Source organism: Manacus candei, unplaced genomic scaffold (assembly GCF_025592945.1).
Source record: "Manacus candei isolate 608988 ecotype Guabito, Panama unplaced genomic scaffold, ASM2559294v1 h1tg000028l, whole genome shotgun sequence".
NCBI classification, from domain to species: domain Eukaryota; kingdom Metazoa; phylum Chordata; class Aves; order Passeriformes; family Pipridae; genus Manacus; species Manacus candei.
The window spans coordinates 33,606,145-33,633,312 of NW_026138076.1; the positions used below are offsets into that span (position 1 = coordinate 33,606,145).

The following is a 27,168-nucleotide window of genomic DNA, read 5'->3' on the forward strand; positions in this document are numbered from 1 at the left end:
TTATCTGTATAATATTTTGTGTGCATTGTGCTTGTAAATGACAGATTTTTAATTAAAAATGCCAAAAAGTATTTGCAATACTAGTAATTACCCTACTTTATTTTATTCTTCTAAGAGGAGGGTTCTTTTAGAAGACTCCTCTCTCTGTTATTACTCTACTCTATTGTATATTGTTATTTTTCTTCAAGTGGCTTCCGAAGTAATTTGTTGGAGAGGTCACTAACAGAGAATTTTTTAAAATACTATTATTGGAACTTTCTTTTGTAAGATACTGAGGTATATAAATTAATAAAGTGGTGTGAAGATTTTTTTATTATACTAATCCAAGAATAAATTATCTCTCTTTCAAAGAAAACAACCCAACTGAAGACATTTATATTTAATTTGCTGTTTTCTAACTGCTCTGCATATGGTTCAGGCTTTTTCAGAGTCCAATTTTAAAAGTTCCTTGTAAAAATTATTTATTCAAATTTCACAGAATTTAGAAGTAGACTTACTGGATAAATTGAAGAAATAGTGGGAAGGGGAACTACCTCAGCTCACTAAAATGATGAATTTGAAGTTTTAATCCTTCTAAATGAATCTTCACAATCATTAAGTGGTCGTTTTTGTGTGGTTTTGACTAATTTTTTCTATAAAGCCACAAACTATTTATTTTTATTATGCAATTGTGTCACTAATAGAAGAATGAATTTCGATCTGCTGTATGTGATTGCAGCCAAAAAGTGGTGGAAATCTTAAGAGAAATGACACTATTTTTCTCATTTTTGCTAATAGCAGTACTAAGCCATTTTTTCCTTTATAGCAGTGCAATGACTGATGACTGGGATGGGCAAGAGTCCAGTGTGGTTTATTTAAATGGAGGGTGCCTGCCTAGCAAAAGTTTGTGTAATTGCTAGTGAGCTGTTCTCTGTGTCTATCAGTAAGTAGGTTTTGGAAACTCCCAGGTCACTCTGGACTCTGTCATTGGCCACAAAATGGAAGACGTTTAGCACCCTATTAATTTTTTGTGGGAAACAACAGCTTACTGCATAAAAAAAAGTTTCTTGTCTGATTGATACACAGTGAAAGGAGATAAATAATCAGAAGAAATTGTTCAGCCCCTTCAGCCAACTTTGCACTTCCTGCAGTGCTGTCTCACATTGCAGTTGTGCAACTTCATTGCTGGCTGTTAAGTGATAACCAGTCCCTGGAACTATGTACCTTCCTGGGGAGCCACAAGTGGGAAGGAAAGGGGAAAGCAAAGTATGATACACCTCCTTCTTGTGATGGCTGGTTTTTTGCTTGTGTTGATTTAAGATCCTGCATGCAGTCTCCTATAACTACTTCATTTAAAGACTTTTATGTCTTTGTGTTCGAAGTCCCTTTGGTGGGACTTCAGTGCTAATCTCAAAATTACCTTTTCAGATTACCGTTTCAGGTATGAACCTGATGAAGTCCGTTAACAGAAGTTAACACTGAACTTGGTATACTGCTTTAAAAAGTGGCTATGGCATAAATATCTGTATTTCCACCAGTTAGCAAACACAGACTCTATGTGTGTGTGTGCTGACAAGAATGATGCAAATGTTAAATTGTGCAAGTCAAATTGTATTAGTATTGATTCATATTACAGGGAGCACAGTCCTAGAGTTTGAATAATGTGAGAAGCAAGTGTCATCTCTTGTACAATGCTATGACTCAAGTATGTTGAAAACATCCATTGGAAGAGCAGCATTCAAACTCTGAGTGATAAATGTTCTTCTCTGTTAACTCCAAGCTGTGGTTGTGAGGAGCTCAGATAACTGTGTGAAATGAGGGTTTGTGGATACTCTGCTTCATTCCTCACTGATGGCAGATCCCAGAGCTTACATTCTTGACTACTCAGAGGTATTAATTGACTTATCAGCCCATCTTAGTGCCAGGGAAAGCTGATGACACTGCTTTCAGACAGAAAATGGCTTTTGACTTTACTGAGTCTGTATCATATTGTAACTGGCATTCAGGTGCTACTGCTGGAAATAGTGGGTGAAAGCTGATGAGCAGCTCTGTGGGCTGTGCATTCTGTCAGTGTTACTGGTCTGGCAGCCAGTCACATGCATGGCTGATGTCTCTTATTTCTTTTCTTTTTCCCTTCTAGCTGCAGTATTGAAATATGAGAACAATGTTATGAATATCAGGCAGTTCAACTGCTCCCCTCATCCCTACTGGCTTCCAAACTTCATGGATGTATTTACCTGGTCCTTGCCATTTGTGGGTGAGAAAGGTATGTAAATTGGTTCTGCCTGTAAAAACTGCAAAATCGTTTCTTAGTCACTGCACACGTGGCCTCGTTTATTTTAAAAGGCAAGAATAATTTGAAGACAGATGTCTTGCTGTTGAGGACAAATTTGTAGAAACAGGTCTCAGAGGGGCAAGCAATTACCAATGGTTATTCACACATCTCATATGTTTTTTTAATTTCCACTCTTTCCAGGTTATGATGCCATTATCTTTCTACTGTAGAAATAGATTTTATGGCATTGCAGGCCAGAGGTGCATTCACTGAACAAACTTCTGATTAGTTTTTCCTTTATAAGCTCTTTAGTGTTCCCTTGGATATTGCTTACTGCTCAAGGGACATCTCAACAGACTTCACTACATGTGGTTACATCTTTACTCAGCTGATCTTTATGATAAGATGATGGGTTGCGTTTTCATCAGCAAACACAGAGCTGGTGATACTAAGACCTAGCCTGGCTAACTGTTCCTGGAGAGAGTAGAGGGATGCCAGCAAGAAGGCAAATCTGCTCCTCAGCCCCTTCTCTGCACAGGGCATTGGGTGCCTTATTGCTGGCAAGAAGACTCTAAAGAACACAAATGATGTTTTATTGAAACATGATGCTCTTGATGTTGCCTGAATACAGTTTCATGCTATGTATGAATGGCGGGCACACAAAAGGCATGAAAACACTTTGGTCTAGCATATTAAATGAATACAGAATGCAAACTGCCTAAACCCCAAGTCATTTTATTCAGTGCCTGAGACGAAGCTTGCTTTGATCCGTCCATTATAGAGTATTGCTGCAACAGCAATTACTGCCAGAAAACTGTAATAAACTCTTAAAAGGTGCTTGGAATAACAGTTCTCTCTTAATAGGCAACTGGAAATCCAGCCAGCTGTGGCTCTTACCTGCAGTCATGACCGGCTTTGTTTTCAACTGCTCTTTTGTATGAGGAAAGCTGCTGGTGAGAAGCCTGAGGTCTCTGTGAACAAAGCAGAGAGACAATGAAACAGGGATTAACAAAGAATAGACAGCTGTTTCCACTAATGGAGACATTACATAATCCACACTGACGTGTGTTGCAGACTTTTGTGAAGCAGATAAAATGCTTTCATTTTCTTTGGCCGTAAACTCAGCCAGTCTGGTTTTATGTTGGTCGTGTTCTCCATACACACTGCAGTCTTGTAAGATTGTTCTTTCAGAGGCTTCCCATCAGCAACCTCCTGAGGGGGGGCTACAGGATGCATGGTCAGATTTGCTGAGGTGTTCCTCATTCTTCTTCCGTCTTTTTTTTTTTTTCTCCTTCACGTCTTCCCAATGGTCATACTTACCAATTTCTTGGAAATTTTAGAGCCCAAAGAGGTGGAATCAGTATATTCCTTTCTATGCGAAACAACATTCATGAATGTAAGAACTGGTGTTCTACACAGCCTGTTATTTATTTCCTTTTTTTTTCAATATAGATTTTTTTCCCTCAAAGGCCAACCAAGGTAGGAAGCTGTTAGTTTCACTGGTTGTTGTTAATGTGGAAAATGTTTCCACTAATCCTGTCAAAGGAAAATCCTTCACTAAAGTAGGAAAAAAATATAGCTTTGTCCCACACTTCTAATGTTCCAAGCCATCATTGTTGTCACGGAAAAGGATTTTTATAACCACTTGACTAAAAAACTTAAATTTTCAACCTGTGTAGCTAGTACAAGGCTAGACATGCCTGGTAACCCTTTTAATGATGCTTACTACATGTAGATGTAGTGGAGTTTTTCTTAATCTGCTAATGGTTTCACATTTTACCTCGTAACTCTGGCTTTTTTTGTTTTCTAAATTACATTTCTTTGGTTGTGATTTTTGCTGGGGTTGGTTTTTTTCATTGTTCTCACTCTGTGTGCTCTCTGGTTAGTGTCTCACAGTTGTCTTTCCTGAAAGAGATGAGACCAGGGTAGGGATAGCCTGTGGCTGACTCTTTCATGCCCAAGTTCCAAAATAAGCAAGCTGAACATAGTCTGAATTCTCCAATAATGATGTAACTATTCAATATAGAATAGTTCCATCTGTAAGGAACCTACAGTGTCTAATGTATTTGTCCTGGATTTCAAGGGATACTGAGGGCATGTTAAAACAGTTAATGTTTTGTTGAACAGGAAGTACAGTGTCCAGACCTGGATAAATAAATAAATATTCTGTGATCCCTCTTGCTGTAACTTTTTCTACTGGAATGTTCCATTCACTGAGCATGGAGATCAAATCCTACTACCATGTAGGAACCAGAGGACAGGGGTCAGTTCTGTTACCCAAGTTGAGTGAAAGGCAAAAATGTATTGGGGGAGAAAAAAAATGTTACATACTTCATTGACAATTGCAAAAAGAGAAGCACGTTATTTTTTTAAAGTCTATTTGTTGTGGTGTTTGTTATATTTGGAAAAATTTTTATGGAAACCTGTACTTTTTATTAGCTACACAAGACATTTTCAGCTTCTATTAGTACATGTGTAAAACAGGTCCTATTGTTTAAAAAGTGGGTGCTGTTATTGCACTGAATTTTTATTCACGCTGCTGAGGCTAGAGCTTGCTCTCTGGAAGACCAGGGAATCTTAATATCAACAATTCTGCACTTGTTTTCCATTTTAGTGACGGAGATGCTGGTAAACGTGCTGAACATCTGCTCAGATGATGAGCTGGGAACAGAAGAAGATGGGTTTGATGGTAAGAGCCTCCTGCCCTTGGTCAAGATTGTTTGCCTTGAGATTACTTTAAAAGTTTATTTACTAACCCTGAAATAATTTTCTGAATCCCATTTGAGTTGTGTGCTGCTGAAAGCAACTGTTGTGCTAGACTCCAGTGGATTTGCTTACCGTATGCTTTGGAAAGAATTAATAGATCTTCTGCCCTGTTCTAACCCTTTTCTTGGTCTCGATCTTTTGGTTAAAAAAATCTGAGTTGTGTTGTCACAAAGGGGTCAGATGTTGATTTCAGGCAAAAGATCGCAGGGATTCTCATAGCAAGTTTAATTATATGGTGAAATATTCTTCCTACAATGAATTAAGCTTCCTGCAGAGCTCCTTCCAAAACATTCATACTGCAACTTTGGAAGACTTGTACTTGAAGTATTACTTTAGTCACCTCTTTTGATGCACATGTGTGTCTAAAAGGCATGAAAAAAGCAATAGAATCTTTAAAAATAAACATGAAAAGACAGATAGAAAATGTTCTAACCTGACACTTCTGCTGAAAAGAGAGGAATGGTCACTTCTGTTATCATTTGGGTTGAAGTTTATATGATGATTAGTTGCCTTGTACCTGTTGGTTTGACTGTAAGTGATATTTTATATCTTATAATTTGGAGATTCTTAGAAGTCAATTTATTTTATTAGACATAATTTTCTGCTAGGTTGTGCTGGAGTAAATTGCAGCTCTCCAAAATGTCCCTTCTCAATTGAGCAAAGCTGAAAAAAATCCCATGCATCCCTAACATTCTTACTGTGAATGCTTTCAATGTTTAAAAAAATCTGTGAAAACTAAAAATAAATAATATATGTAATAAAAATAATCTATAAAAAGAACAGATATACTAAAAATAATTTAAAAAAAGAAGAACCTGGAAAAATCTAGCACTACTGAATATTCTCAAGATCTTTCTAGCAGAATGAATGAACAAGGAGAATGAAGAACTTTCAAGTAAGACAAATATTTAATGAAGTAGTAATTAATCTTCTCTCTCAAAGCATTTATTTTTAATCTTTGGAAGAGGAAGCTAGATCACAGGTTTTGCAAAATGTTTCCTTTGCAATGGAGAAGACTGGTATGGATGATAGCACTTTGATTTTATTCTGAAAAGCCAGATGGAATTCCCTGTTCTGCATCTGCCACAGAGTGTGGACATGAACAATTATCTTGCAGGACTTGGGACAAAGACTGAATTTATTGAAACCAGTAATCAGTGGAGAGAAGAAAACACCTGTTTGAATATTGTGCCCATTTTTTCCTCATGAAATTTAAATAAGTCCGTACTGTGTAATTAAAGCAGCGTGTGAAACTGTACAAAGGCATACAGTGAGTAAAAACTGTGTCAAATTAAATACAGTAGCAACAAAACCATGTGCTTAAAATCTTTGGCTCAAGAAAGCACTTAAGCTCAGGCTGAAATCCCACTGAATGCAATGCCAAAGCAAAGACTTTATGGGGAGGATTTTTAAATTAATTCAGCCTTGGCCTACTACTTTCTTTTAAAGTTGTACTATAAGCTTCAACTGGGCATAGACAGGCCAATGCCTGTACTCTTTTCTAAAATTTCAGTGTCAGCATTCCCATCCATAACTTACAGTTCAGGAGCACATTTTCAAAAGCAGAATCAGAAATACTGAGGCATTAGAGGTCTTGGGGAACAGCAGCCCTCTCCAACTGCAGGAAATATCTGCATCTACTGCATTTTTTCTGGGAGGAGGGTGAACCCCCAGCCCGTTTCCCCGGGAGTTTACCATGGCACTCCTCCAGACGTGGAGTTTGCAGCATTGCAGGTGTCTAAGCAGGAGACAGGCTGAAATCCTCTGGGCTCGCATGTGTGTGTACTGCATAACAATATCTAACAGTCTTAAAGTTTCCAGATGAGGAATAATTAAACAGTTCCTGGTACTGTAACACTAATACTGTTGTCTAAATCTGCTTTCAGTTTTTTTCTGTATGAATGATTTCTCTGTGTAAAACATTATGGTAAGGAAGATATTAGAAATGTTGTCTTTAGCATGGGTAGCTAAAAAACAGAGCTGGCATATGTTCATGTCTGCTTTCTTGGATAATCCCCTTAGTGCTGTAAAATGGGATCTGTGGCACTGGTGCTGCAGCTTGCTGTGGGCTCGTGCTTGTACCTCCAGCCCACTGGACACAGTGGGCTCATGGGGATTGCGCACATGAAGAGATTGAAGCACTCAGACATCAAAGTAAATTTAAGGGTTGATTTAAATTTAAATAGAAGCTGATATCTGTAATGATTTCCTAGTGAGTGATTTATTATCTGTACAGCAAACAAAAATCCTGTTTCTCTCAGAGATAGTTGAGTTCCCTCTCTCTTATTGCTTTTTTTTTCCTGAAAGCTTTGCCTTTTGGGGGAGAAATTACAAGAAGTATTTTGTTTGTGTTCGTGATGAAACAGATCAGAGTAATTACCATCTTAAAACTCTTTCTGTAAAGACTGTATACTGACACTCTTGTAGTGGCTCAGCATTTCCACTGTTCTTCAGTAATTTCTGTCCAGCTTCCTTGGAGGACTGCAGCAGTACTGGCCTCTTTACCTGCTGCCATTTTTCTTTAGCAGTATTTCCCATAGAAGGAAATGCCTGATATCTGCAATAGCAGATGCATTTTGTTTGATGGAATGATTCTTAAAAATCATTGCTTATTTTTAGATCATCAGTAGTTTTCAGGGCTCGCTGCTGATTTCCTTTCTCTCCTTGCAGTTTGAACATGCCCTGACCTGAGTTCCCACATGTAGTGAGAATGGCCCATCACTATGGTTTGCGCTGATCATTCATTTGTTATCTTCTCTTACACTTTCTTGCCCTCTGTCTTTCCCTCTCACTCCTTCCTTCAAAACAAAGCCCCACCAGTATTGCCTGACTTCACTGCATGGTGTTCTTGTGAGCCCTTTTTTATTTTTATTATTATTTGTAGTTCTGAGTCATGCATGGTGCATCTAGCCACGAGCAGGATGCTCAACAGCATGTATTCCTTTTTTTTTTTTCTCCCTACCCCCCACCTTTTTTTTTCGCCCTAAGGAAGCACATCATGGGGATCTGATCAATTTGTTGCAGGCTGTTTCTGTGTATGCTTAGTGTGAAAAAAGCCTAAATATCATAATGCCCTTTATCCCATATGTCCCTGCTGGCCTGTATTGGCCTTCTGGTTTCGCTCGCTTTAAAAATGAGAGAACATGATAGGTCAGGTTGTCTTATCTCTGATAGTTTCCTCTTGCTGTACTTTCTCTTTCCTGTTTGCTGTGGTGGTTGCAATATAATCTGATCCAGAAAAAAATGTCTTGGGCAAATGTTAGTTCATGTGCTGTGTGTTTTGTGCATCAAACATATCACTTAGCAACGGGAACTGCAAATACCTCTACCAAGCCAGCATATAGTCAGAGTCCTGTTTTATTTTAATTAGCAACATTTCTGGCCTCCTGCATTTGATTGAATAAACTAAGCTGCTAATTAAAAGGGTGCAATAATGTAATAAACAACTTGACACAAATGCAAACTGCTTGCTTTGTAAGCATCCTTATCATGATTTGGCATGAAAACACTCTTAAATTACCTGCATTATTTTTTTTATTGCCTTGAACATTGTAGCTTACAGCCTTCTCACAGAAAAGCCACTGTCACAGCATTAGCTGAAGCATTTATTCCTTGGTTGGAAAACGGCTTCTCCAATACAGTGCTTTAGTTCAAGCCTAAAGAGAATTACCAAGTCAAATTTCTCCTGCCAGTCAAAAGCTGGTTCTGCTGTGGACAGTAGCATACAACATTTGCCACATCTCTTCAGTACAATAAACTGTGCCTGGGGCAGCAACTCACACAGAGACTGATCGAGCAAAAGCAAGGGCCTTGTCATTAGGTTTGTTACTTACCAATGCCTTGACAAGGGTGTTCATGATACTACCTGGTGAGTCTTAGCTCTTCAATGAGTTAATTTTTATCTGGGAGAGAACGTGGAGGGATTTTCCCAATGGTTTGTATTTGTTCTTCCTCCAAACCAGCAGGGTTGGACTGCAGTGTATACTTAATTTCTGTCAGTTGGTGACAGAGTGGCATTTTAATGTGATCTTTTTATTTATTTTTTCATTCTTTTATTTTGCTAGATATGATTATTTCATCGTGAAACCATTTTTCATGTGAGCCATACTACAGCCCACTGGTGTGCTCTGCCTCTGGACCAACCTAGTAGTATGCACTAGATTATCAGTGTCCCCAAAACGTGTTGTGCTGCAGTTGTGCCTGAGCACCAAGTCGTGCACTTGCCTTGCCCTCAAACAGTTGATTTTAAAATGCAATACCTTGTACTGTGGTGGCATTTGAATTTGCTCACTGTAAGCTGCTGGACCATTTGAACAGAACACATGCAGTAGGTAGCACAGATTTTGGTAGACACAGCAGACATGGGTATGATAGTAAGCTATTCTTTCAGATATCAGATGTAAATAAACTGGAAGAATTGGCTTGATTAATTTAAGAGGTGTCATTATACAGGCACACCCCACATGAACAGGTGGGGCTGTTTATGAGAAGTGATTAAGCCTTGTCAAAGCAGCAGCAGTGTAGGAGAAAGTCCGTGTTGGAGGTGGTAACACCAAGGCTAAGCTTCACTGCTGGTCTTCTGCCTGCATGTTGGTGTCCTGCAAAACCTACTAACAAGGCTTTAAGCTGAAAAGATTTTTTCTTTTCTTTTTTTTTCCTATTGTTTTCAGCCTGTTTCTTTCCTTTTGGATATTCTCTGCTTAATTTGTTTCTTTTCTGTTTTTCAGACTTTACTTAAGCATTACGTTTCCACTGATGTTATCAAATGTTCTGTATTATTTTTTATTTTCATTCTACAAACATCACTGATCTTTTTCTTTTCCCCTCTTATGGAATTCATAAGAAGATCCCATTTGTTCACAGAAGAAAGGTATTCAATAAGTTGGAAGGCTTAAGTTTTATTAATTTTCCTAATGCTCAACTAGATAATATATATTAGGATACCAGTGAGGGATTTGGGTATGACTTTTTTACTCATTTTATATCTGTTGAATCCTACATTTATAGTCTTTTTTTCCCCTTGTTGTGCTTCTTGATCTAAAACTATATTTCCAGTTCTCAGTTCTCAAATCTGCTAGACTTTAGTCTTAGTCTCTGTTCAGCTAAGTTAAATAGTGACTGAAAAAGGCTGAATATACTAATAAGATCTACCAGAACAGAGTGGAATTGTAATTAACAAGTAGGGATGGTGACACTTGGGGGAAAAATAGAAGATAAATCATCTTTAAATACTTTCAGGGTAGGAAAGGCTGAAAACCATGTCCTGTGTATCTTGAGAGTACAATTCTGTGAGATCATAGTAATTGAGGCAGGAAGGTATCCCCTCTATTTCCTGAAAAACCCAGCTGAATCATTGCTGTTTTATTTCAATTTTTCATTATGCTGTTACAAGTATATTATATTTAATTCAGTTACAGCTGAATTACAGCTGTGTCTCCCACTCTTTATTGTCTAGAATTAGACATTTCTGCCTAAGTGTTCATATCCTTTTTTTATCTTTATATTTTTTATACACTTTCATTATATTTTTATCTTTATATGTGGGAGATTTGAAAGCCATCATTCTGAGTATCTAACAGGGAGAAAACTAAATCTATTCCAGCCAAAACCAGGACAGTATCCTGGTATTACATCATACTAGGTCCCACATTTTCCAATACACCATTATCTTTCCTATTTTTGCTAGATAAACACACAGATATCATTCCCTTAGTCTATGGGCTATCCCTATAAAAGTCCATTGGGTTCATTAATTCCATGAGCTTGAGCTCCATCTTCATACCAGTCTTTCAGGGCAGGAAAGATGGTGTGTGGTGTTGGATTGTTGCATGCTGAAGCCAGTTCTGATTCCATCACCACTGCACTTGTCAGGTTTCATCACAGCTTATTCTTCACTAATGTGGTGATTGAAGGGGCATTGGGTTCAGATCCCCAAAACTGTAGTGGTGGAGATGGATGCTGCAAAGTTCCCAGTGCAGTGATGGGCATAAAGCTGCCATAGAAGAAGTAATATGGAGTGTTACATAATCATTAGCATAATACAATTTAATTCATTGTCTATTTTCACCCAAAATCAAATCTCCTTGAGGCACGCTCCAGACTTATCCATCCTCCCACATTACCCACCAAGTGCACCCAGATCCTTTGAAATTCAAGCACAGGAAGAAAAAAAAGTACCTCCTTTTCACCTCTTCTGAAGTACCAGGGTATCAGCCAGGCCACCTGGTCATCTGCTGATGACAACGAAGCAATGCTTGCATTTCCAGTGGTAATCTCAGACAGTTGAAAGTTTAATTGTAATTGGGAAATATCCAGTAGGAAAGGTGACAGTGCCTGATAGAAGGGACATGGGGCTGCTATCAGCAGAGGTGTGTGGAGAAAACTGAAACTGTGAGAGTTACTGCACAGCAGATCTCATGGTTGGCAGTGTTGGACCTCTCCAGCGCTGCCCAGAGCAGCTGGCACCTCATGAAGGAGGAGGAGGAGAAGGAGGAGCAGTGTGTGAAACTGATGCTTCTGAAGCAGATGGGGCTTTTGCCATTGAGTTCAGCAGAGCCTGTGTTTTCTTACAAGCCCTTTCAGCTGAGGTCAGTTTGCCCTCATAATACAGCAAAGGAGAGTCTGCAGAGCAAGGACCCATGGCTCTGTCTCCAGCAGCTTTCCACTTCTTGCATCCATCACCTGTGTTCAGCAGCGCTTTACTCCCATGCCTGGTGCCTGCAGGCAGCTGTATCCCTGCTGCCAATCCCTGGGGCTGTCCCCTCTGCTGCCATAACTGCCCTCCTCATTTTTGCCTTTCTGATAGTTTAGCTTCTGTCATGGACTCTACTTTATAAAATTGATCAGTTTGCTAGGATTTGAAAGTAGCCATTTTCATTTTTGTCCTTGAATTCTGGAGTAGCAAAGAAGCAAGTGTTATTGTGATGTGTAGGGGTTTTTGGTTTGTGCTCTGGAACTTCTGAGGCAGGAGTTGTCAGGCAGCAGCTGTACAAGTCAAGGTTACCTGTCCTTCAGAAACCTTTGGGAGAAATTTTCATGATGTATGTGATTATGATTGTGATAATTAAATGAAGCTGGTCTTCTGAGTATAACAGGGCATTTTCTCAGGGACCTGGAGGGTTCTTATTAAAAGAAATTCCTTGTTGTGATAAATGAGTACTATTTGCTTTTCCCATTCAGGTGGTTCTCTCTTGGATGCACAGATTTTGATGATACCCAAGTAACAAGTACACCTGCAAACTCAGCTGAACTGTAGTCTGTGTTGTATCATACTTTTTTCTTTTTTTTTTAAAGGCAGAGTATTATGTGAATTTACAATTTTCAAAGTAATTGTAATTTTGAGCAGGCCATAGGAGTGATAAGAAGGAAGTTGGTCTGTGGAATTCCATTACCCACTGCCAGCCAACACAATCCCAACCATTTCATGCTGGTTTTCAGGACTCTGCCTTTAGGTTTTATTACCTTTTATAAAATTTTTAACTAGGCATAGGAAAACTCTCAGTGGACTTTCCTGGCTTTAAGCTTAACCCAATTTGTTTGGGGCTTGGGGGGTTTTTTGGTTGGTTGGTTGTTGCCTGGGATATTTTTTGTGTGGTTGTTTTTTTATTTTAATTGAGACATGATTTTTTTCCCTACTTAAAATGATTAGATTATTAAATAGATTTTAAGTCCATTGTTGTTTAACTTTTCTTTTTCACTTATGGTTTGGGCACAGTTCATGTTGAATATCTTTTTGGCATTTCGACTGTTTTCTAAGAAACTTGTTTACGTAGGGTATGGTGTCTGAAAACATTTTTGAAATGGAAAATTACATTGATGAAAAAACATGCAGTTTTAAAAAGGATCAAAAGTGATCAGTCTTGAACTGTAAATAAAAAAAATGTTTTCAGTTTTGACTACAAATGTGGTTTTGTTTGGCAAACTGTAACATTGATATGATGTTTCTTGTATTTAGAGTGATTAATTGTTTACAAATCCCTATAACTGTTTTTAATATGTTTTCCATAGGAGCAACAGCTGCTGCTCGAAAGGAGGTTATAAGGAACAAGATACGAGCAATAGGAAAAATGGCTAGAGTTTTCTCAGTGTTAAGGTAATGTTTTGTGCTGTTTCAGATTTTTTTAATGTTAAGGGACGTCTTTAAATGGTTACTTAGAACACTCAGCTGTTAATCAAACAGCAGATTTGCTATTTTAGTATACCACCTGAGTTTTGCTGTAACCTTTTAGAGATTGTTTTATTTATACAATACTGCTATTTATTATGGCTCTGAATAGTTTTCTTCCTCAGGGCTTTTGCTGAATGGAAAACAGACAAACAAAAGACATCAGCAAAAAGAATTGCAATTACCTTTTTCTTTTTAAATTGCTCATCAGGTGTACTAATTATCTTTTAGTCACTCTGAGGCAAGAGTTAAACATGGAGAAAGGGTATGTTACTCATCACCTCTCATTAAAAAAGAAGCCAACTGTCCCACTTTGTCACCCACAGATGTTGCTATAGCCACGAGTAAAGATGACTAAATATGAAAGCATTAGGGTCATTTAACTAGAAATCCAGGAAGTCGCTGTGCAGGCAACAGCAGCTTGTTACTTTGGGCTTCACTCCCCCAAACACATGAACATGAGTAACTAATTGCTATCCAATGTTTAGAACACTCTGTTTGATGTCTCTGAGCAGAAGAGAAAACATGCTGTACTGTGCTGAAGTCTAAATATGGAAAATACAGTTCAGCAGAGGGATTTTTTTCCTCAGGAAACTGTATATTGCTCTGCTGTAGTCAGTTTATGGCTATTATGGTTATTGGAAAATCAAGGGAGTTCTAAAAAATTTATTGGTGTGATTGTGTGACTGATGTAAGAAGAATAAATAAAATAGTTACTTGAAGAATATACTCCTAACTTTAGAGGAAACTCTCAAACTTGCTTGGTTTGAAACTCTCCTGCAGCATGCAAGCAGTGGGCAGGTTCTCATCAGGGCTTTGCGTGGACCCTGCAGTTTGTCCATGCCTCACAGATTGCAACAGGATATCTCTAAATAGCATACTCAGATGGAGGACTTCCCCAAAGTGTTACATGTGAATTGCTAGTGATGCACAAGCTACTTCAAAATGTGCCCATAAAAAAAAAGTTGGCATTATTCCTTTTCCCTAAACAAGACGAGGGAGCAATCAAATGTTTCCACCTGCTCCTCTGTACCAAGTCTGGCAGAGAGCCTGGTGCTGACATTGCCACCACCTTCATAAAACAGCACAATTATTTTTTGTGATGATAGTGGAGCAAACAAAGTTTGGAAACCTGGCTTTCTCTCCCGTAACCTTCAACCACAGCTTCTGGATCTGTTGTATTTTGTTGTGAAGCACCTTTTGAAATATAACATTATTTCAACATAAATGGAAAGTTTAATAAGCAGAAACATCTGAAGTTGGATGCTCAGCTGATATATTTGGGCTTTTATAACTTGCAGATGATTGACATCACCTATATGTCAAAGACTTTTTCAAAGGAATCTATGAGGCAGAAGCTTTTTAATGGTTTCAAGAATGGAAGAAGGGTACAGAATAATTCTTGCGTGTGTTCTGTCTAAAGTGACATACGATGCATAAACATCATATCTTAGGGGTTTATCACAGTTTGAAACTTTGAACCCTCTTTAATTATTTATATTATTATATATAATAGAATATAATTATAATATTATATATAATTAATGAATATCAACATTTTAAGGCACTGATGAAAATCAGTCTTAATATTTCCCTGAGAAGGGTGGTTAAAATATTTAATCAGTCTATTATCCTTCTTTTTAAATGTAAATAGAGAGGAAACTGAGATTAGCTCAGTAGTTTAGAACATGGTGCTAATAAGACCAAAGTCGTGAGTTTGATCCCCATATGGACCATTCACTTAAGAGTTGGACTCAATGATCCTTGTGGGTCCCTTCCAACTCAAAAGATTCTGTGATTCTGCAACATCAAATAGAAATTAAGGAACACCGAAGGCTAAAAAATCTCAGAATCTGTGATACAGAGCTTTCTTGTGCATATGCAGTTTAAAGATAATAAAAATTCTGTGAATAAACTTATCCTATGAGGGTAAAGCTAAAAGTCCCATTGCAGTTTAATTTAAAAAAGAAGAGAGTGATGAAATAAACTGAATAATCAAGAGAAAGCAAAAACTTTGGCGTGCAATTCTTGATGATGAAAATACTGTGTTAATTCTGAAAATATGTCGCTGTTTCATTAGTTCTAATTGCTTGGGAAACTTGCAAGGGAAATGGTCACAATTTGATTTTGACTATTAACACAAAGAAAAGTGAGCAAAAGGAGAATTATTTTCAAACTAAAAATAGAACTTGAAGAGTATATATAGTAGGTAAATAAGAGTTTGAAATATGTAAGTAATTCAGGGCACATAGGTCTAAAGAAAATTGTAAGTAGTAGAATTGCTTAGAGACAGTTTTTATAGACAAAACCACATTATCCTCAAGTGAATGTGGAACTAAATTCTGTCTTTGTGTTTGCTTCCTCCAGCTTAATGTCATTATATACTTCAAAGTAAAGCACTTCAAAATAAGTTTCTCTTAAGGAATTGGGGTCAATTTTGCTGCTGAGAAAGTATGTCATCACAGGCAGCATTACAGTCCTTGTAGAAAGCTGTACTTAAAGGCTTCTCTGGATAGAGCTGTTGTATTCCTCTTGCCATGTATTAAAAACTGTATGTATTTGAAACCAGCAAAACATATTTAGGTTTCCTAAAACAATTTTCTTGAATCCAATATTATTTTTCGCATACAAAACTATTAAGATCACTACTAGCAAGGGTGAAAGTGCTTATTAATTTTAATGAACTTTTAGCTGCCTTTCTTTAAGTGGTGATCATCAGTAAATAATGCACCTGGTTGCTAGTGTAGACAAGAGCAAAACAAAATTTAAGTTGATTTTGGACCACACAGTGTAAGATGCTTAAATGTATTGTTGGCAACAACTGATCCTTTTGGTCCTTCTCTCAGGTTTGTGGGTTTGCATATATTGTTTCATAGATGCAGATTATAGTGTTAAGTATAATGGGAGTCTGTGTGTGGTGTGATGCAAAGGTTAACCACGTACACAGCACTGAGAGGAACTGTACTGGTGCTGATGTTACCACCCAATTCAGTCTATCTTGGTAAGGAGATTAGAAATAACCAAATCATTGTAGGTTATGGCACATGGGTTAGGGCATGTGTAGCTCAAGGTGTCTAAAGCATGTTCCATATTTTTTAAAAAAAGGAAGTTGTTTACTTTTGTTGTGTTTTTCTTTTTTTTCTTTCCTTTTTTTTTTTAACTTTCACAGAGAAGAGAGTGAGAGTGTGCTGACGCTGAAAGGTCTGACTCCAACAGGAATGCTGCCCAGTGGTGTGCTCTCTGGAGGAAAACAAACACTGCAAAGCGGTAAGCCTGTTTGCCTTTGTGTCTTGTTACATATGAAGAAACCAATTGGTTTTCAGCTGCAGAACCTAAGAAAAGTAATGGCAGCTGTCCGAACAGAATAAAACAGGCGGTTTGTTGTGCTGGAGCATTTGAGAGTGGTTCATGTAAGGCCATTTCTCAGGACTTATTATGTACCACTGATTTCCAGGGAAAGGGGCGGGGGAGAGTCCCTGAAAGTCAGGTGTTCAGAAGAGTGGGTCAGGACTGCATGTGAAGTGCACTCTCTCCACAGTCAGCAACATCTTTTGGGTTTTTTTTTTAAGAACAAACTTTGATACATGGAATAATGAAGGTTCAGATTAGATAATGACACTCAAACTCGTATTTTATCTGATTTGTTCTTCCTCACAGAGAATCACCAATGGAAAATAGCTCTAGAATTAGATTTTCTCTCCTAACAATTCTAAGTGACAGCATGAGAACAATTTCTCTCTGATTTAAGCCCAAGTGAAGGAAGGCTCTTACAAACACCGTGTTTGCCTTGTATGCAAACACAATACAGATTGTCAGTTTTATACCAGGTACTTCTTTTATTGTAGGAAATTGGTAAGTCTGTACTAGGGCTGCCTTTGATTCCTTTTGGAACAATGAGCTGCAAAATATTTCATTTACTCCTGCAAGCTCTCCTTTTTTTTCTGTGTGTACTGCTGCGGAATATATTGCAGGCACACTAAAAGGTCTCTCATATATTGAGGTTCTGTTGGCAGTAGATGTAAGAAATAGAAATGCTTTATAACCCTGACACAGTCTCAGCCTCTTGTTTTCCTGTTTCCTTCCTGGAGCATTCTTTCTCTGTAATTTTTCCCTTTACTGTTTCTTTTACCCAGAAGATTCAGGTATACAGTGGTAAACCTTCTTTTCCCTGTTTTTCCCTTCCCTTTTTTCTTGTTGATGACGTGTGTGTTAAGGACATAGTAACGTTCTGCTTTGAAAATGCTGCAATATGATTTCACAGGATCACTTTCTTAATGGGTTTGTTGTCTTTACCTAGACTTTTCTCTGTATAGTTGCTTTACATTTGTCAGAAAATTTGGTCCAAGGAAACTGCTATTGTTGCCCTGGCAAAATACTAGGAATAGAAATGAACTTGAGAAAATTGCCAAAAGTTCTTGCTACAATGGCTAAAAGGAAAATCTCCTCATACTGCAGTATTCTGGCTGAGTAAAACATTACTATACACAAGCTTCTGCATTAGTTAACACGTAGTACCCCATTCACCAAATACTCTGAAGTTCACATAGTTTCTGTTAAGCACACATATTACCATATGTATTAACAGAAAATATGAGTAGTATGTTCTGTTGTGGAAGTATACATTTTAGTCGTCTTTTTTTTCTAATGTGTCAGTGCTGGTTTGGATCTGTTATTCATTTTGATTTCTCATCCTAGTTATCGTGTTTCTGTTTCTTTACGTTTGCATTGTTTTCATTTCCTGATTTTTGCCATCTCTCTTGCTCTGCAGCTTGAGAGGCATAGGCTTACCTTAGTGCATGCGGGTTAGATCTTTTCATTTCCCCATGCAGCAAGATAATAGTATAGATATTTTAGAATTTATCTCAATCCATATTTAACATCTTAACTACAAAAAAAAAAATTGGGATTTTATGTAGGGGAAAATAAGACAAAAAAGGAGAGGAATTCCTAAAAACTTGACTTCTGGAGCTATTCTCAAAATCAGAGAAATTCTTGAAAATCAAAATTTCTTTTAAAATATTTGCTATATTGGATTGCATTTGATGATTTGCATCAACTTCTAAATCTCTGACTGTAAAAAAAAAAATTCATACCAAAGCTGATGGGTAAGATTCAAATGAAATTATGTCTTTAAGAACAATGAATGGTTTCAGAACTGTGGTAACATGGTATTCCATAACACTGCAGCAACCTCCCAGTTACAAACTTTGCTCTCTCAGACCAGGCTTTGCAATTCTAGGGGTCCAACAGCTTTCAATCTTATGTCTACATCCATTGATTTAAATAAAATACTAGAAGAATACTGTTTTCAGAGACCGGGTTGACAAAAAGAGAGCTTACATATGGAGCAGACTGGGCAAGGTTGCAAGCAAAGGCAGAGCTTTCTAAGCAAACTGTCCCATGCTGTGGGGAGGTTTCTTTTAGTCAGGGGAGATAAAAAAATAATTCTGTATGTGAGGCTCTTTTGCCTTGTACTGGTAGCTAATACTTTTCAGACTGACTTTGTAAGTGGTATGAATTTTGCGTGATGGCTTTATGCCATTTTTTGTTCTCTTTTGACAGGGCAAATCAAACTGCTCTTATTCAGAGCTGGGAGAATTACATAATGACCTTTTCAGGTCAGATGTGCAATATGGAAGACATTTACATTTTGTAGTTCTTTTGAGTCAAAAGAAAAGTACTCAAATGTGTCTTTAAGAACTTTTAGCTTGTGAAACTTCTGCTTTAAAACAAACTCTAGCTTAATTCAATCTGCAAATTATTGTTTTTGTGTAAGCATTTCTCTGTGTGTCTGTTTTGCCAAAATCCAGCACTTACAGTAACATTAGTGTTGTAGCTCCTTTGCTATTCACTGACTTGTTCTTAGAGTTAAAATCCTCTGCTCATTTTTCTCATTCGTTTTGCTACCCCTTTCTTCTCTTCAGCTACTGTTGAGGCTATTGAGGCTGATGAAGGTAAATTGGCCAGTCCCCTTTCTGTTGGTGCCACAACAGATAAGGGCTCTGCTGGGTGTATTCATTTTGCTGTAGCTTGTACAGATTGTGTGGGTGTTGGGCTAACAATTGTGGCTCGGTATTAACCAAAATGTAATTGCTTTAAAGGGGAAAATGTTTTTTGGTTTTTCTTTCTGTTGCTGCTGTTGAGATTTTTTTCTTTCTGAAAGTTACAATAACATTGGAGTTGCTGTATGTTGAAGGAAGCACTGAATAATGCCACAGGAGGAGATCAGGGAACTTGGATTTCAAGGGACATAACACGGCAGCAGATCATAAATGCTTTGTGACACATAGCTCAAAAGCTGTGCGCTGGAGACTGGCTCTTGTCTCTGCCTCAAACTATCCTCAGCGATCTCTAGTCTAGGAAAACACACAGCTTTTTATAAATATTCTCTCTTTTTGTTGATTTTGTTTCTTTTCCCCTTTTTCTATTTTCTTACCTCAGTTTGTTTCCTTTCTTTTAGATAACTGGTAAAGAAATTTTATTGGTCTTTTGTTACAGTTCAGCATGTTTCTGTTTCTCTTTAAAAGTAAACCAACATGAGACATTTGTCTGCAAGATGTCTGCTTCCTCTGGCAGTGGCAGTTTACACACTGGATATTTACATTAGAGCAACCATTAACACAGGCACCATTTTAGCTACAAATATAAAGTGACTGGCTGCCTTGGAAGATTTCTGAGCGTTCAGTGTTGAAAACTATGGTGATTTATTGACAGACCTCTAGTTTAACCCTCAAGCAATTTTTGATGCTACACTTAAAATCTAAGTAACTATGTATTGCAAAGGAGATGCACAATATTTGTTCAGCATTATAAAGTTTTGGAAGAAGAATTTTCAGAGTTCCCCTTTAAAACAAAATTCTTCAGTTGTATTTTGTTCTTGCCCCTCTCAAATTTTCTGTGGGTATTTTTTTTTTAGTTAATTTAAAAAAAAAATCTGATGATTGCTGTCCGTTGGTAAGATGTGCCCTTTTGGCCAGTGGAATTTGTTTTTGAATTTTGTGAAGCAGTGAATAAAATTACAGAACAAACAAGTAAGAGAAAATACAACTGCTTTCTAAATAGCAGTGAGTAAGCTGCTATTTATGTTGGAATTACCTATTCCTATCGGCAATCTCTAATCTGCAGTGTGCATTCTTGTTGACAGTTTGGCTGTTTTCTGTGATTTTCTGTGACTATGTGTTGTGTTTTAGTATATTCTCAATGTAACCTGCTAATACTCATTGTCTGACCAGCAACTACAGCAGAGCACCTTCCTTAGTGTTACAGATGATAACGTGTCTACTTGAAATACAATTGATTGAACGTACCCCCATGCTAGCAATATGCACCCCTCAAGTTAATCCTTCAAGACTTGCCATCCTTGCTAGTGAGACACCTTCACCATAGTTGCAACGACTTGTCTGCATAGATGAAGCTTCTGAGGGGGAAAAAAGTTTCACCCTTTACCAGTTGTCCCTCTGCAGTTTGGTTCAGGGCCCAGTAACACCAACTGGGCAGTGCTGCTGTCAAGCTCCAGGAGACAGCAAGTGTTTTGGCTTCAATGCCAAAAGCCATCCATTAAACTACTGCTTTAAGGGATTGGCTTGGGTACTTGTTAGACATCTTAATTTTTGTGGTAGAGGATAAAGTAAGAACAATAACAACCCAAAACCCAAACCTTAAGAAAACTCACTCTAGGGCCTGTTCTGTTTTCACTGCTCCATCCCTACTCGCTTGACTAATTACCATTATGTTTTTATTGTTTTCCTGAGTTGAAGTATAATACATGTTAAAACCCATGCACTTCACAAAGTTCCAATATAACATTTGTGAAACTGGCTAAAGAACTGAATCCTGAGGCAAACGGGATCTATCAATTTTCACAGGAATGGTTGGCAAAACTATCAGCATGAAAATGCTTTTTTTGCTCTCCCCAAAATGCAGGGAGTGGTAGATTGGTACCAGGGATGTTTTGGAGTTTTGGATGTGTTCACTTTTTTTTAACAGAATTTGCCAGTTTGTCCAAAATCAGGACCGCATATTGGAAGGAGAGCAGGAGTACTTTGAGGTAAAGAGAAGATAAAAGGGGAGAAGGAATATTGAATTTAATCTTTGAAACTCCCCTACCATTTTCTCTCCAGGGAGTTTACAGTTTCCTGGTACTAACACACCATTTCTGCTCTATGGCATGTTATGATAGAGGCATAGCAGAAATGCCACTTCTGGAAGTGCAGTGCGTTGACTTGGTGCAGACAAGAGAAAAATACACAGAAGGCTATGACAAAATAACTTGCTGTTTGCCTACAGTGCTTTTTTCTCTTTCACTTTAAATCTAAAGATGTTCAACACTTCAATTAAAGAGAGAATAAAATTAAATAAAAATCACTCTACGAATGCATTCCCCAGCCTGTGGCTCCCTTCTGAGGTTGGTGTGGCCTCACCAATGTCGCTGCTGAAGGGCAGATCAAAAGTCCTCAGGATCAGTTGGAACTTTGGTCTTTTGTCAGTGCGTTTCCAAAGCTAAACTGTAAGAATGTACCACAATGACAATATCCCGGGTCCATGTTGCACAGTGTTACTGCTGTTTGACTTGACCTGCTCTCTAGAAGTGCAGGAATGTGTCAGGGAGGGTAACTGCCCTGAGCATTCAACAAGCAGCTCACCTGCACTGAGACCCTGTTGTAGGGTCACCCCAGATCTCCTATAGCTTTAATGTATATCCCACAAACTGGCCTCACCATGTCATCACCATCTGTAACTAGCCAGCACTTTTTCCCTGATTTTTGAAAGTCAAGTGGGAGTTTTGGCTCGTGAAAGGGTGTAAGGACAAGGCACAATGTCCTTAAGGCTGTGATGACAACAAATGCTACCTCACAGCTCATGGCTGTGCCCTAAGCATGGTTCCTAATTGCAAACTGTAGTTTCATGTCAGCATCTTAGCACTCTAAGCTGAACCCCAGTGGACAACAAAGTATTGGAAGTTGATGGTGTTGAAAAAAATAGTTGTGTTTCAAGAGATGGTGGTGGTTAACACCCAGCTCTTTCTGAGCACGGTAAGGAGTCGGTCGTGTTGTCAGATCTTCTCATTGCCGCCTTCACAAAGAAGGACTTTCACACTTGTTGCTAAATTGGGGAAAAAGCTGCCGAGAGTTTTACCTTGCTAATTTTACTTTTTAATAATCCTTTATTTAGCTATCAAAGGATTTTCACCCCAGCATAAGATCACTAGCTTCGAAGAGGCCAAAGGCTTAGATCGAATTAATGAGCGAATGCCTCCGCGCAGAGATGTGCCATCCGATGCCAACCTTAACTCCATCAACAAGGCAATCTCCACAGAGACTAATGGCACGGACAGCAACGGCAGTAATAGCAGCAATATTCAGTGACCACTGTCCGGGAGGGGGGTTGAGCTGCAGGGCACGATGGGGTTGCTGCACATCGGCAGTGGGATGTTCTTGCCTCTGATAATAGCTTACTTGCTCTGGGGGCCAGGTGTTGGATTCAGTTTACAAAAATCATCTACGAAGAGATCGTCAACTTTAATTTGGTGGGAGGGGGGGTGGGGGAGAGACACCTCCTTTGGATATGCCTTTAAATGCTTGTAGAAAAATGAAAGCTCATGCTGGTATATATTGCAAAGTTAGGGGAATGAACATGTTTTCCTACTGCATTGGGAACGTCTAGATATGTTACTGAAAGGCCTTTTATTATGTTACTGGACATGAAAACTTTGTTTAATTTCTTACTAACTATTGTACGTTTACAGTTGCAGCACTCAACATCAACATCGAAACATTTTTAACAAAATGTACAAACTAAATAAGGACTATTTATTGATAATGTTTTGCTACTCTTGTCAGACAATGGCTATGAAATAAATTAGGCAGTCTTTAAAAATATAGAGAAAAAAGAAAAAAAAAGAATGTTGGAAATTTGTTTAAAATGCCAAAAAAAAGAGAGAGAGAGTGAGAGAGAGAGCGAGAGCGACAGTTTAATTTTGTACAGATTATGCTTACCTCAGGTTTCTTTAGTGTGCTTCAATGCCCTTCTTTAAATATAACACTTATCTTACTAATTTGGCAGCAATTATCTTTTTCTTTGTTTTAAAAAAAACTGGAATAATAACATTTATCTTTTTTTGCTGTTTATATTTAGGGGGGTTTGGTTTGGGAGGTTTTCTGGGGGTTTTTTTGGTAAATCAAGTCTTGGTTGTGGCTTGCTGAATTTAAATATTTATGAGTGGTGCATTTTTAAGTATAGTGAACAAGACACCATATTAAGTGCAGTGAAAAGCATCTATATTCTGTAAAAATCTGCCTATGCATGTTTTTTAAGAAAAAATGGCTGTATAGGCCTGTATGGGACTGTAATGCGCTTAGTGGTCTGACTTATACTGGAAATGTATGTATACTGGCGTACTTTATATTCTCTAAAAAAAAAATGCTTAATGCCTTTGAAATTTTGTAATCAAAAAAAAGCTTTGAAAAATCTAAGGGGGAGAGTATTCTTAAAGTTTTTAACATAAGCTTGTCAGTGCACATATAGATGGGTAGCATGTTTAGCAAACCTTGTGAAATTTAAATAAGTTTGTAGTTACATGTGAAATTCTAAATGCATGATAACTGTTAATGTCATAATGGTTTAGTCATTTTGTTCTGTTTTGTCATGTGCCACAAAATGTGTAATTTTTTCACTTTTTTCCCTTTGTATATCAGTTACGGGTTTCAACTGGTTCATTCTCAAAAAGAAAAGGAAACAAAACAAAACAGTCCATTGATATTTTTTAACAATTGTATAAGTGCCCAAGTAATTCACTACAGCCTACAGCCTTGCCTTTGTAATTTGACTTCGAAATGTTGGCAATCAAAGCATGCACTTGTAACAATGAAAGAAGCATTTTATATTACTACTCAATAAAAATGTGCATGAACTTAAGCACTCTTCCCTTTCTTGCTGTCTCAGTCACCGTGCCTGTGCGCACAGGCACCATGCGTTTGTGTGCTTCTTCTCTCTTTTGCTTTGGACAGGAGAAGACCGTCGGTTAAGAGAAGAATGACTTGTTTCGCATCTCAAGGTCAGTTCTTTACTAAGAAAAACGTTCGTTTATTACCCAGCTGTTTAGGCTACTGAATGTCTGCAGACTTCCCCCAAGTTCTGATTAGGAAGCTGGGTTTTCACTAAAATGAGTATAGGATGTAACCCACGAACACAGAGAAAACACATGCCCTCTGTGTGCTTTCGCCTTATCTGCAGTGTTTGAAAAGACCAGTTAGTATCATTTACAATGTACCTTTAAGGGGGAAAAAAAAATCAAAAATTTTGGATTTCAAGTGCTCTCTTTTAGTAGAGGTGAAGTGTCAAACTGTCTGCTTTCTCATTTTCTCCCTAATGTACTCAACATTCTTCCACAGTCCATCATCCTGTGAAGAACTGATGGACAATGCCAAATGGTGCAATGATGTGGGTATTGCTTTAGTCCTCCTTTCAGGTACCATTATTAAATATAAGCTCAGTGCCTGCTTTCTTATATTTTTCCCACTTTAGCACTTGCTAATTGTGACAGGTGGCAAAAATAAAGAGTATTCATAATGTCTGGGACTAGGAAGCTGGATCCATTTCAGATTTAACTTCTCATTTCAGACTGCGTAGAGATATAGCACAAGGGAGAGACACATAGAGTCTTAACTGTTCATCTGCTCAGTGAAGCTGTTCATTTGACTAATGGGCATGGTCTCTGCAGAAAGGAATGGTGGCAGTTTGCGTGACTGCTTTCCTTACCCGTTCAGCCCTGTGTACGTGCTCACTAAAGAGCCCTAGGTTACCTCAGGTAAGTTTTCCTGTGGGGACGTCTGAGCCAGCGCTCGGCAGGCACCCTGTGCAGCACAGAGCAGCACCGTGGGGCAGTACAGCAGCGTGTGTTGTCTGCTTTCATTTGAGTTGGGCCCTGGCAGTTGCACAAACCAATTTGACAGTAAGAAAGGGGCTTTTCTGCTCAGTAGTGACAGCGTGGCATAGGCCTTTCAGTTGGTATGCTTAATGCAAAAGCTCCGTGCTACAAATCAGAGGTGGGTTTGCAAATGCCTGCTGTAATTGCCAAAGAGCTTATGGATAAGCAAGGTAGTCCAGGATGAGTAATCCATTAGGAAATGTACAGTGTCTGGTCACAAAGGAAATTTTTGAACTTTTTATAGCTCAGAAGAATGAAAAATATTCTGAGCATGCAAAGTTGCAGTGTGTCCTGGATGTCCAGATAAGATGGCTTGGCTGTCTTCTGGAGCGAGCCCCACTGTCCTACCATGGGGCAGTTTCTGGACTGGCTCGAGGGGATGGTCTGAGCTATACTCAAATGTTCCCAAAAGGACAAAAAAAATTTCCAAATTTGCTCTTATGGATGCTCTTTTCAGGGCATCCAATCTCTTGCAAGTGTTCTTCTTTTTCCTGATGCAGAAGGAGCTGTAGATGAATTTGAAGAAAAAGCCCTGGTGCCACTGAAGGCTGAGATTTGGATTTCGTGACCTGACTCAGTGACGTGTCATGCACTGGACTGTGTCTCCCAGTACAGGTTTCTTCCTTCTTATCAGATGTGCTGCCTTAATGCCAAAGATATCATTAGTGCCCACATGAAGATTTACTGTATTTTTTTAACCACTTTAATCCCACTGTCTAAGGTAGTGTGTTAGATACATGAATTATATTTTATGCACTATCATATTTTTTTTTTCAACAGCTGTTAAGCATGGAGTGTATTAGCTCTTAGTGTACATTTTCTGAAGAAGACAACATTCAGATTTTGTCCAGGGTTTCCCCCAGAATTGCAGTAGGTTTAGTCCTGCTTAACCTATTGCCAGTATTGCCAACTGTTGGGAATGTGTGTAAATTCTTTCAGCATTTTCTTAGATGGCCTTTTTTATTGCCAGAGGAGGACCTTCTGGAGCCTCTATTGAAGTATGGTTATAACTTGGATTTCTCCTGAGAACCTGGCCAGCAAAATTGAAAAAACAGAAAACAGGGCTAAAAACAGGCAACAAAAGATGCTGCTTGTTAGTACAGTCCTGATCTCTGTCCTCTCTAGCTTTAGTTTTTAGTTGAAGTGGCATTCAGAGTGTAAAAAACCATGAAAATTTAGGGACACTTCATAGATTCAAACTGAATTTACAATTTTAGTCCTTAGAAATCAGTTTCTCTTCTTTTTTTCAAGATACTGTTGCTCAGATTAGTCAGATCCATGAATCTTCCCACTTCTTTCACAAAGAGAGGGATGTGAGAATCAGCTATTCCAAGCGTTAAAAAACCACAAGCACCAAAACAATCTTTGGAAAATAGTTTACGGATTGCTTTCTTAGTTGCTTTTGGAATTATGTTTGTTCCCCCTAAAAATAGCTATTTGGGGCATGCAAAAGAGTGAACTTTCTTGTTCTTCCGTGATTTTGGAAAAAATATATCTACGTTCACGTGTTTTCATATGTAAATGTTCATACTTGTAGCCACCTTCGTGGGGGTCACAAAAAGGATGAGTTTGCTGGAGCTAGAAATAAGGACTGGGTTTTGAGTCTTGCTGAGCTGACTTTGCAGTATCAAGCCTGGTAAGCATTATAGAATACATGTTTCGTGAGGCTCTGGGGATTTTTTACATTTTTTAAATAACTTGAGAGCAGTTTCAGTTCTACATGCGACACCAAGTTTCATGAAGCTGACGGATAGCTGTGTGCTCTGGGCAGTATTCTGCCACAGCAGATGATTGCAAAGGGAAGGGGTTGCCTTGGCTCTGTCATCCCTATCAGAAGTTTGGTTTTGGTAAAGTAACTTGGCAAAGAATGTGCTAAAGGACTAATTTTACCACCAGTGGGAAGCCTGCAGGCGTGGTGACAGACATGACAGTGTCTGCTCCTTTGTGGAGTCCCACTAGTGGCCATCCCTTGTTGCTCTGGAGTTTCCCAAGGCCCCCTCTCCCTTTTGGGCAGAGCTTGGTGTGGTTGGTTGCTGGAGCTTTAATCTGGGCACCCGG

At 38.4% G+C, this 27,168-nt stretch overlaps 1 protein-coding gene across 5 annotated transcripts in view; it reads left to right on the forward strand.

Annotated features, from left to right (window-relative positions):
* The window catches only part of PPP3CA (protein phosphatase 3 catalytic subunit alpha), a 185,241-nt gene extending 161,143 nt beyond the window's left edge, over positions 1-24,098 (forward strand). The window contains exons 9-15 of one of the 5 annotated variants that reach the window (XM_051790497.1): positions 2,120-2,245; positions 4,869-4,943; positions 9,864-9,890; positions 13,028-13,112; positions 16,354-16,451; positions 19,109-19,138; positions 22,356-24,098. In XM_051790497.1, the coding sequence (XP_051646457.1) occupies positions 2,120-2,245; positions 4,869-4,943; positions 9,864-9,890; positions 13,028-13,112; positions 16,354-16,451; positions 19,109-19,138; positions 22,356-22,549 (635 nt within the window). In that variant the 3' untranslated portion in view covers positions 22,550-24,098. The remainder of the gene's footprint in view (positions 1-2,119; positions 2,246-4,868; positions 4,944-9,863; positions 9,891-13,027; positions 13,113-16,353; positions 16,452-19,108; positions 19,139-22,355) is intronic. The other 4 variants (XM_051790498.1, XM_051790500.1, XM_051790499.1 and 1 more) reach the window with 4 other exon arrangements.
* The last annotated feature ends 3,070 nt before the right edge of the window (positions 24,099-27,168 follow it).